The sequence below is a fragment of the Meriones unguiculatus genome, chromosome 18 (assembly GCF_030254825.1).
Source record: "Meriones unguiculatus strain TT.TT164.6M chromosome 18, Bangor_MerUng_6.1, whole genome shotgun sequence".
NCBI classification, from domain to species: Eukaryota; Metazoa; Chordata; class Mammalia; order Rodentia; family Muridae; genus Meriones; species Meriones unguiculatus.
Genome location: NC_083365.1, coordinates 49,963,024 through 49,975,298, shown reverse-complemented (window position 1 = coordinate 49,975,298; position 12,275 = coordinate 49,963,024). Strand labels below are relative to the sequence as shown.

Genomic DNA, 12,275 nt, shown 5'->3' with positions numbered 1-12,275 from the left:
CTGAGGCCAGCCTGGTCTACAAAGTAAGTCCAGGACAGCCAAGGCTACACAAAGAAACCCTGTCTCAAAAAACCAAACCAAAAAGAAGAAGAAAAAAAAAAAAACGAAAAACAAAACCTCCTTCCTTCCCTATATTTTCCTATAAGCTTACTTAAAAATGTAAACTATAATAAAAGTAAACATTGCTCTAAAGAAAAAAAAACAAGAAATAAATCCCTTGATCTTAGGAGTTCAGGGTCAGCCTGGGCATCACAGGAGGTGACATCTTAGTAAAATGAGTGAAAGATGATTCAGGATATGAGCTCCCTATTTTTTTTTGTTTTGTCAAACTCCTCTTTTGTTTTCCATGCTACTTGTGATAGATGTATATACTGTAGCTGCTCTCAAACTTGTCATTTTCTAGCCTAAGCTTCCCAAGTTCTCGCTCTAGGTAAGTGTCACCACACCCAAACATAAACTGCTTTTAAGCAGGAAGAAGACAAGGTAACCCTGAAAGTTAGTTATTATCCATTGGATCTATCAACTTAAGATAAATACAATAAATATTAGTCCTGTATTTCACTAAGGAGCTAATGAACTAGTTAAATCAAATATGTCTCATTCTGGAAAAAGAGGTAGTAATTCATTTAATATACTGTATTCTGGAGCTGGGCGATGGTGGTGCACACCTTTAATCCCAGCACTCGGGAGGCAGGGGCAGACAGAGCTTGAGTTCAAGGACAGCATGGTCTACATAGTGACTTCAGGACAGCCAGAAATACACAGAGAAACCCTGTCTTGAAAAAGGGGAAAATTGTTGGTGTGACCTTTAGCAGTAGAATACAGTGGTAGCATATAGTAAAGAAGAAACAGGATCATGAGTTTGAGGTCACATTGTCATGAGGCATTGTGGTGCACAATTTTAATCCCAAGGGGATTAGACTAAGGCTAGCTTAGTCTACATAGTGAGCTCCAGGCCAGCCAGGGCTATGCACTGAGATCTTGTCTCAAAACAAAACAAAAACTGGTTGCTAGCCCTTGGAAGACTAGAACAGGAAGACACACAATGAGACCTTGCGTCCTAAATAAATGAATGCATGTGTGTGCACACACATGGAAACCATATACAAACATACACAGTGGTGTAGCTGAGTTGATGCTGCTCAGCAGTACAGCCTGGTGTGTCTAAGAGTTTGAGTCCACAAGCACACAAAAGTGTGGCTTGATATTTAGAGAATTTATTACAAAAACAGGAATGATGATTACATATAACAAAGAAGGACCAGTTCTGTCTGTAGAGCACAGAGCAGACTTGTGCGCTGAGTGTTAAATAAGTGAAGCAGAGCAGCTAACATCCCTGACAGGTAGTCAGAGTGGTTCAGTCTTCACTGTGCTATAGAATGACTTTTTTCCCTTACAGCTATCCCAGAAAATTCTTGACAAATTAGAAGACTACCAGCAAAAAGTTGACAAGGCAACACGGGATTTATTGTACCGACGAGACTTGTGATCTGCAAACCTGCTCAGCCTTTATAACCTTGGTGCCTCTTAGGGCTTGGGACTGCTCTACAGAAACCCTGTGCTCAAGGCCAGTCGTGGAACTGTGAACGATGTGTATGGCCCTTGAATTCGGCACAGCGGAAGAGAACAAAAGTCAGGATGGCCTGTGCTTGCTGGTGGTGCTAACATGGTTTCTGGTTTTCGAACTTTGTCTCTAACAGCTGCTTTTGTATATGATTCTCGAGCTTTTTCAGAGTTTATATTTTTTAAACTACCGAAGACATCCTTTATCTGCAAACTCTTCGTCACTTTCCATAGCAGCTAGTGCTTGCTGCTTTGTTATAGCCCACCACCAAATAGTCACAGCACAGCTTTTGATTTTCCCCTGTCATTTTCTGTATTTCAGTGGGATTATTTTGGTCCAAAACTAATGTTATTTTCTGTATTGCAAACAAAGGATAGTGGTTTTGCATACTCGTCATTATTTATTGTGGTTTTTCATATGACCTTCAATAAAGTATTAAGTAATTTGCCTAGATTAAGGATAAATTATGACTAGCTTTTTAAGGAAAATATATTTGAGTCTGGCTCAAAGGCTAAATTTGAGTAAACATCAGAAAAAATTTATCCATCATCTATAAAAGCAACAGATTTTTTTTTCAAAATGTATTAATTTATGTGATTTATAACAATCAAGCTGGACTTGATCATACAGTTAGTCTGATAATATATTAGACCAAAATAGAATTTTACTGGTCAGAATCAGAAACATTCATGCATACAAACTTTGGGAAAGGTGAAAAATAATAAAAATACTCTTTGATTTTATTTGTATATTAAGATTTCTCTTTCAAGGAAAAACAGTCTTTATTCTGTTTGTTTGAATGAATGCCCTTTGACTTTGGGGTTTTTCATAAGTCTTTAGAATTTGTGCTGTCAATAGCTTATTTGTGTTTCATAGTTCTTATCTACAGAGCTTTAATATGAAGTATTAGAGATTGGCTTCATCTCCCAAGTTTCTAAACGTATGGTTTTCCGCTATAACAAGAAAGGTACTGGCCTATCTCTGTACACATATTAAACCACAATCATCATCATAGTCTGAAAAATGACCAGCCCTGTTGCAGCCATATCTGAAGAGCAACAAGTAGGAGGATCCTGGTGCTGCAGCAGGGTCCCTCGGGGTGGTTCTGGATCTCAGCAGTGCCTTCCACTGCCGCGAGTCCACTTAGCACTGACCGTCTATTCCTGTACAAGAGGTTTGGGTTCCTGATGATGCCCAGGTCAAAGCCAGTCTGGCTTTTCCTTCCATTGACTTCTACCTGCCTCACTTTGATTCCAGCCAGAGCAGAAGGGGATTGTACTCGAACTTCACTTTCATTTTGTGTCCGTGTTTTTATTGTGCCCTGTGATATTTTATTAGTCCATAGAAGTATGACCGTTTCTTGTTTTTTTTTCTACTCTTGTGATTTTTCTGTCACAAAGTATTGTTTAAGAGTTCCCTGAGTGTCTAGAGAAATGGCTCAGTAGTTAATTCTTCTAAAGGACCCAAGTTTGAATTCTATGTCAGGCAGCTCAGAAACATCTAACACCAGCACCAGGGGATCTGACACCCTCATGTGAACTCTACTGTCACCTGCAATCAAGTACACACATAAACACATAATTAAAAATAATAAAAAAGTAGTGGATTTTTGTTCTTTTGGTTTTTGTTTTGTTTTGTTTGCCATGCAGTGGTGGTGCACACCTTTAATTCCAGCACTTGGGAGGCCAGCCTGGTCTACAGAGAGAGTTCCAGGGCTACATAAACCCTGTAGAGGAAGAAAAGAAAAATAGTGATTTGGGGGATTTTTGTTAAAGGGTTTGTTGGGCTAGGTGTATAGCTCAGTGATAGAACACTTACTTAGCAGACCCAGGCACTCAGTCCCCAGCAAATGTAATTGCAGTGGCTGTAGCAGATGTATGTCCTTTATGTTAATACTGGGTTTGGTAGGGCTGGGTGCCAAGCCCTGCTTGATCCCCAATACCACAAAAGGAGAAGGAAAAAGATAGTGTCACTGAGTTTTCATATTGATAATTTTTGCTGAATATATTACTGTCAGTATTGTAATATTGCAAAATTTGCTTTACAAAGTGTGTGTGTGTGTGTGTTGTTTTATTTTTTAAGACAGAGTTTGTTTCTCTGTGTAGCCTTGGCTGTCCTGGAGACTCACTTTGTAGACCAGGAAATCTACTCTCAGAGATCTGCCTGCCTCTGCCTATCATCAGCTGTTCACCACCACGCCCAGCTACAAAGCTCTTTCAGTACTTCCTTCCCTCTGCCAGCCCTTCTCACTAATCCTAACTGCTTAAGAACTCTTGGGGTCTGCCAGGTGAAGTGGTAAACACCTTTAATCATAGCAATAGGGAGGCAGAGGCAGGAGGAGCTCTGTGAGTCTGAGGCCAGCCTGGTCTACATAGTGAGTTCCAAGACAGCCAGGGTTATGTAGAGAGACCTTGTCTCAAACAAACACACAAACAAAAACCCTTGGGTCAGTTGTCACCAGGTCAGTACTAGGCCTTGTCTCTTTTCTGGAAGTCCTGGCTATGCTGTCTTCTAAAATTTCAAAAAATTACAACAAATGTACCTTAACAATCCTTTTTTTTCCATTTCCCCCAACATAGGGTTTTGTGCTTCCCAGGCTGGTCTTGAACTCCCTATAGCCAAAGATGGTCTTGAGTTTCTGATTGCCTTGCCTCTGCCTCTAAAGTATGAGCATTGGTTATAAACCACCACCTAGTTTGTACAGTGTTGGGATCTAACCCAGGTCTCTCTGTATACTAAGCCAAGCACTCTACCGACCGAGCTGCATCCCAAGCTCCAGCCCCAGCTTGAAGACCTTGTTTGGCTATTTGAGATTATAGAGTCAAGTAACACCTCATCTGTGAAACACCTCATCTATGGCTGGAGAGAGTCCTGTCCCCCAAAACCCAGGTTTTAAAAAGCTGAGCATGGTCATGTATGCTTGTCATCCCCATGCTGGAGGGTAGAGACAAGGATCCCTGGGGTGCTAGCCGGTGAGGCTAGCCTACTTGGTACGACCAGGAGAGATCTTGACCCAAGAAAACCAACAACCAAAGACAGTTCCTGGAATTGAGACCTGAGACACGAGGTTAGCATCTGGTCTCCACAAGTACATACACTCATCCACAGACCCATAGACAAATCTATGTGTTGTGTTGAGATGAGCGGATACTGGCTTTTAGCAACAGAGATGGGCCCAGTAAGGTGCCTCAGTGGGAAAAGGTGCTCTCTGCCAAGCATAGTGACCTGAGTTTGATACCTAGGGCCCACATGGTAGAACCAACTAACTCTTGCAATTTGTTCTCTCATATCCACACATGGGACACATACACAACGCACAAAAATAATTTTTAAAAAGTGAAAAAGTTTGCACCCGTTAACGGTGGTGGTGTGTGCCTTTAGTCTCGGAACTCAGGAGGCAGAGACAGGTGGATCTCTCTTGAGGTGAGGCCAGCCTGGTCTACAGAGCTAGTTCCATGACAGCCAACGCTACACAGACCTTATCTTGGAAAAACCAAAAATGAAACAAAACAAAAGCAATTTGCTTGTTGAGGTTAGCTACTATTTTATTCTCCCCGTTTCTTTTAAAGTCAGATAACTTCTTTCCGATTGGTGATGTGGAACATTAAACCTGAGTGACTCTATTTTGGTTTGCCATGTCAGGTCTAGTACAGGAGGCAAACCAATTGTGTTCTGTAAATCCTATTGGGCAGAACAAAAGCTTAAAACCTGAGTACAGTAATCTCCAGCACAGCAAAACAGGAGGGGTGGGGGTTTGACATCGAGTAGATTAGTAGAATCTCCCATGTAGTTCTCAGGCTATTGAAAACACAAATACTCCTTTCAGATGAATATGGAATTTATATTTAAATAGCAAAGTTTATCCATTAACAGCATAAATAAGAAAATCAAGCTAGCTTACTTCAGTCTGATACATTTTCCATTAGCACATAGATTACATTGTGTAGTTTCTGGTTTTGCATTTATGAGTATTTGACCTGAACATACGTATATTCACCATGTGTGTCCCTGGTGACCATGGGGTCAGAACAGCATCAGAACCCCTGGAACTGGAGTTCCAGACAGTGGTGAGCCACTAATGTGTGTGCTGGAGACCAAACTTGGGCCCTGTGAGGCAAGAGCCATCAAGCCATCTCTCCAGCCCCATCATAGAAACTTCTAAAGTTTCCTTTACTCTGTCATTCCCAATCCTATTACCTAAAACCATAGATGTTCCTGTATTACTGGGTTCTCCACACACCCCAAAAAATTAGAGACTTGTCATTGTGTCTACTCAGAACTCTAAGTAAAAAGCCAATTTATTGTTCAAATGACCTATGAACTGAATATAGGTATTTCTTTCAATAAACCAGGCTTCATAGTTTAAATGAACTTCCATAAAACATGTAAAGTCAAATAATGTGGTATTATAAATAATCTGACCTTTGTCCTTGGTTCCTGGCAGAGAACTTCAAAACCCTTTGGAATTTCCTGGGCTGTGGGAATTTGTTTAATAAGTTGAGTCTTGCTAAGTTGCTAACTAGCTTCGGAAACGGAGCTACTCACCAGAAAACAACCACAAGATTAGAGGGTTGGAACTTTGAACCTGCCCAGCTTCCTGGGAGCAATGAGAGCTGGGGCCTGAGTCCAGCCTTGTGGCCAGCAATTTGAACAATCATGCCTTTGAAATCAAGACCCTTAAAAAAAGAAAAATCAAGATGGAGCTTCTTACACGGTAGACTGGAGACCCACACACTCTGACTACAGAGGGAGGCTGAGGGGAAGCCATGCTCACCCTCTCCCTCACCGTTCCCTCCATCACACCCTGTTTACTGCCCTTATAATAACACTGTAGTGACAGGTATAGAACTTCTCTGAGCCCTACACAAGTGGTTCTAGTGAATTATGGAAAGCAAGCATGGGGAGGTAGCAGGTTTATAGCCAGTCAAGTGCAGGTGTTCATGAAATCTGAACCCCTCAATCTATGAGTCTAGTGCAATTTCCAAGTGGCCAGAATTGAGTTGTACCAAAGTATACCCACTTTGAAGTGAAACTAAAAATAATTACACTTAGCTAAATCAGTACAGCCATGAAACTTAACCCTACCTTACTGAATTGGCTCTTCTGAGGCTTGTCCAACTGCAGTGAAGTTCCTAAAGGCAATGCTTTTAAATAGGTTCAAAATTACCAAGTAGTAAGACCACCTACCAAATGAGTATGACTAAATCCATTTGAAAATGTTTGTTTAAAGACAATACATGGATGAGAGATGGGTCAATGGTTAAGAACCTTCAGTTAATGGTTAAGAACTGCAGCTGAGCATGGTGGCACATATCTTTAATCCCAGCACTCAGGAAGCAGAGGCAGGCAGATCTCTGTGAGTTTGAGGCCAGCCTGATCTACAAAGTGAGTTCCAGGACAGCCAGGGCAAAAAGAAAAAACAAAAACAAAACAAAACATCCCAAACCAAACCAACAAAAAAAGCACGTACTGCTCTTGGACCGTAATTTGATTCCTAGCACCCAGAACTAACAACTGCCTATATAGAATATGATGCCTCTGGACTCCAAGGGCACTTGTACACACACACATACACACACATGTATGTGTGCTGAAAAGTAGAAATAGAGACCATGTATTTATTCAAACGATATTAAAAACTTGCACTTGTCAAATGTTTTTAATTTTTTGGATTAGCATACTAAGTAATGAGATCTATTTCCATACATTTTGTTGATCCTCTTTCCTTCCCAGCACCTCTCCCCAACACCACTGACTCCCTTCTCCCCTTAGTAACCCCTTTCTGTTTTCATTCTACTAACCTCATCTTACCCTCACATTAAGACCTCTTTTGTCTCCTTTCATGGTCTCTTTTCTAGTGTCATGAACACACGCACAAGCACACTCACACACATTTATTGATATAAACTACTCTCTGGGATCTATGTAAGAGATGAAATGTGCCGTTCTGGAATGGCTTCGCCCTCGGGCATCCAGACACTGCCTGCACACCTTCCTACTGGGAGGAAAGACTGTAACCTGGGTAAGTAGGTTATAAGGGCGGGTAACTCGGGGAGAAACAGCCATCTCCAAGACAGTTTCCATGCAACAGTTCTCCTTTCTTGGGGGGGGGGAATAAGGGCTATATAAACCTTGGGCAGGTGGGTTGGGTCTTCGGGGTGAATGCACATCATTGGCTGAGGTTGAGATGCTGGGAATGCTTCATTTGCATGAAGAGGAATTCCGGATGCTAGCTGGATGTTCTTATGAGGAAATAGAAAGTTATAACCTGAAACCCGGCCACCAGGCTATGTGACTACCTCGAGGGTGGCAGAGGCGGGGGTCGAAAGGTTAGGGCATGCAGGCCCACAGCATGGTCCTCAGCCCCACTCTTGCTCTGGCCGGCTCCCCTAGTTGCATGGCCTACCTGACCCACAGAAATGTGTCATTTTTCTGAGATTGGGTTATATCACTCTAATAATTCCTGGCCCCATCAACTTTTCTCCAACCATCATGGTTTGGCTTTTCTTGGGAGCTGAATAAAATTCCATTGTGTACATTTATTTAATTCATTCATGTGGTGGACATTTAAAATGATTCCATTTCCTAGCTATGTGAACAGTTGCATAAGCAAGAACTATCTGAAAAGTTACCAATTATATAAGAAATAAACATAAGAATTGACAAATGTGATCACATGAAGTAAAAGAGCTGTGCAGCAAAGGAAATTATCAACAGAAAAAAGAAACAGCCTACAGAATGGGGCATCTTTGTCAACTATGCTTCAGGGGACTAATGTCCAGAATAAATACTCCCAATCAATAAATGGGCTAATGAAGGGCTGGAGAGATGGCTCAGAGGTTAAGAGCACTGGCTGCTCTTCCAGAGGTCCTGAGTTCAATTCCCAGCAACCACATGGTGGCTTTCAACCATCTGTAATGGAATCTGATTCCCTCTTCTGCTGTGCATGAAAACAATGTTCATATACATAAAATAAATAAATATTCAAAAAAAGAAAAAGAAAACCACACTTAATAAAAAAAAATGGGCTAATGAACTAAGCAAGACAGTCCTCAAATTGCCAATATTTTGAAAGTGGTTATTCTTATCCATCAAAGAAACACAAAAATACTTCAGATTCTATTTAGAATGACTAGCATAAAGAAAACAAGTGCCAGCAGGGTGCAGTGGCACTTGCCTGAAATCAGTACCAGCACTCTGGGAGGCAGGCAGATATCTGTGAGTTCAAGGCCAGCCTGGTCTACAAAGTGAGTCCAGGACAGCCAAGGCTACACAGAGAAACCCTGTATCAACATCCCCCCTCCAAAGGGGGAAAAAAAAAAAAAAGAACAAGTGCCAACAACACATTGATGAGGGTAGAAAAGGAAATCAGTAAAGTTTCTCAAAAAGTTAAAAATAGAGGGGGAATGGGTAAGGGGGTGAAAATCAATCGTCACCCCAGTGCTGAGTTTGGAGGGAAAGAAGAGACCTCTGCAAGTTGCTCTCTGACCTCCACATGTACACCAGGACGCATGTGTGCCCACCCCCATCAACCAATCATCAATGTTTTTCTTCTAATTGACAACAGGGTCCGTGCGAACGACTCGAACGACAGGTAAAGGTGCCTGCTGCCAGGCCTGCTGCCATGAGCTCAGTCATGGCACTACGCAGTAGTAAAAGGAGAACCGCTTCTCCAAGTTCTCCCACCGCCACACGCTCACTGTGGCATGCATGTCTACATAGACGCACACACACACACACACACACACACACACACACTTTTTTAAAACTTTTTAAATAGGGTCTCACTGGCTGGCCTAGAACCTGCTATGCAGACTAGGCTGGCCTTGAACTCCAGGGACACGCCTTTTCTGTTTCCAATGTAATGCATTTCTATAAGAATTCTGCCACACAATTATATTTTACTGGCACTCTTCCCAAGAAGATTGCTAATTTCCCAAGAAAAGTGCTAATAAATTCAAAATGGCTAATTATCATTTTCTTTTTTTCTACAAATCTTAGGAGTACAAATCTCAGGACATTTCAATACAGATTTTTTTTTAAGATTTATTATGTTTACAGTGTTCTGCCTGCATGTATGCCTACAGGCCAGAAGAGGGTACCAGATCTCATTATAGTTGATTGTGAGCCACCATGTGGTTCCTGGGAATTGATCTCAGGACCTTTGGAAGAGCAGACAGTGCTCTTAACCACTGAGCCATCTCTCCAGCCCTCTCAATACAGATTCGTCATCCATAGGTAAGAAAAAGAAAACAATAATCTAATTTATTTCAAGTTTGTGTATGTTCATTCATTCATCTATTCAAATTTGTGCGTTTTATGACATTTGCTGAATGCCTCTCATGTTCCAGAAAGTATGCTTGATATACATGGGAAACAATGAGTAAAAAAAAAAAAAAAAGAAATCAAGTCACTGTTCTTGGGGACTTTGTATTCAACAACCAATTAGTGGGTGAACCCAAAATTGAGATATTTACCATGTAAAGTTATGAGAATCAAATACAATTCTACATTCCAAGTGATTATATATTAATACACAGTCACACAGCAAACAGTAAGTAAGTATATAAAAAAACTAGGTATTTTTAGTGTTCTTGGGTAGCTTTTGTAGCTTTACAGATGTATTTGTGGAATACAGATGTATTCCACCAGCTGTTTGTTAAACTTAAGAGAGGAAGATGGTTATCTACACTACTGTCAAGTGCCAAGGAGGGGCTTGACAGTGAGGAACAAAGATACTCAATGCTCAGGAAGGCCTTGTCTACACTCTGCTTTGGGGGAGCGATGTTTGTCATGGGATGCAGTAGTTACTGCAACACTGCAACTAGAGTAAAGGATGAAATTTAGGATGAAATGGATGGGAAGTTGAGTCAAAGGCTGTCTTCAGAAAGGACAAAGGCAGGCCTAATTATTAATAGCGGGTCCACAATTCTCTCATGATTCCACTTTTTTTTTTTTTTTTTTTTTTTTTTTTGGCTTGAAAGACATCTACTTATACAGATCAAAAATTTAGGCTTCCTAGTGCACTTGTGGGAATGCCATAATTTGTGTAGATCTAGGCTGACTCCATAAGCCTCCCTGGACTCAATCTTCTGACCAGTCTGTGCTATTACCACATTTTTTCTATTAGGCTTTTGTTGAGTGTCCCCATTTGGCCCCTCCTACGCCAGGATCCATTTTTACTTTTTACCTTTCCAAGTGCGTGACTGCATGTCCCCTGTAATGTCTGGCCCACCATCAAGCGCTTCCTTGATGCTGGGGCTTTTGAAAATCTATTGTATTTTTCAAAATACTGATGAAAGTTATGGCTCCTCAACTTTGCTGATGTAAGTAGATTTCTTTTCTTTTAATTTTTTATTTTGTGTGTACATGTTTTGAATGCATACATGCATGTCACTGCATGCATATTTGGTGCTGGAAGAAGGCAACAGATCCCCTGGCACTGGAGTTACAGTTGTGAGCCATCATGTGGGCACTGGGAATTGAAGGTCCCTCTGGAAGGTCAGCCAATGTTCTTAACCACTGAGCCATCCCTCTAGCTCTGGATTTTGTTGTTTTTGAGACAGGCTCTCACTACGCAGCCCTGGCTGTAGTGGAACTCAGAGGTCCACCTGCCCAGACTATTCTCTTATTCCCATACATCTTCCCCACATTTCTGCGTGTACTATTTTATTAACTTACTGTTATTTTCATTGTCTTTGAGACAAGATCTCATTCTGTACCCTATGGCATTATGCACACCTGGCTGGACTCACTTATAGTAATCCTTCAGCCTTGCCCTCCGCTGAGATTATAAACATGAACCATGACAACTAGTTCCGCTAGGACTATCAGAACACTTCAGTATCTCCCCAGAAGTACATTTCTCTCGTTACAGGCTTGCTGTCATTAGGTCTAGAAACAAAGAGGGATGATTGGTAATATTGGGTCCTGGAGAAAAACAGCATTATCTTACATGGCAACTATCTCTGGGGAGAACATTACTATCTCAGGATGTCACCTCCCTCTAGGGGCCAGGAGGTCACTTCTGCAAGTAAGGAAGACTCAGAATTTGAAGAGCTCAACGTCGCAGTCTCTTCAAGGCCTTTCGTCTAGCTAGCAAGTGGAGGGTTTGGAGGTAGGGCAGTAAGCAGTGTTTACGGAAGATAAAGCAGGGCGAGGGAAAGCTTTTGTATCCCATAAGAACAGTTTGGCCGTTTTCAAGGTTCCGTCATTTTCCCTACCCATCACAACGTATTTGCGTTTTAAGAGCCTGCCGAGGTATAAACACCTAGCATCGTCACTGCTGCTTAATACCGTACCCAAACGAAGCCACAATAATTGACGGAACCTTGCAGAATGGTGCAACGTATCTCTATCCTCCTAAATGGCAAGCACAAGATGGCGGACAAAGCACGAAAGACAAGATCTGGCTGACAGCGCATGGCCGACGCCCAGCCTCCCAGAGGAACTCGCCCAAGACGCGGCCTCTTCCGCACGATTGGCTCGACGTCCGGTCTCTTCCCCTTGCTATTGGCTACCGGTCCCTTCTCAAGCCAAAACAGCGGAGAACAAAGCCCACCCTTCCGTGCATGGGGCGGAGCGTCCGCCAGGGCGCCGGGGCCGAGGGCGCATGCGCAGGCGCGCCGCGCCGGTTACGGGCGCCCGTCCTCCGGAGGCGGCGCCGCGGCTCATGAATATTGATGACGCACCGCGGCGCCGTACGCCCGCC

General features: G+C 42.3%; 1 protein-coding gene across 2 annotated transcripts in view; it reads left to right on the top strand.

Moving 5' to 3' along the window:
* Nup160 (nucleoporin 160) overlaps window positions 1–3,612 on the top strand; it is a 56,225-nt gene extending 52,613 nt beyond the window's left edge. For both annotated transcript variants that reach the window (XM_021640861.2, XM_060372179.1), the window contains one exon: window positions 1,400–3,612. In XM_021640861.2, the coding sequence (XP_021496536.1) occupies window positions 1,400–1,489 (90 nt within the window). In that variant the 3' untranslated portion in view covers window positions 1,490–3,612. The remainder of the gene's footprint in view (window positions 1–1,399) is intronic.
* Window positions 3,613–12,275: the final 8,663 nt, after the last annotated feature.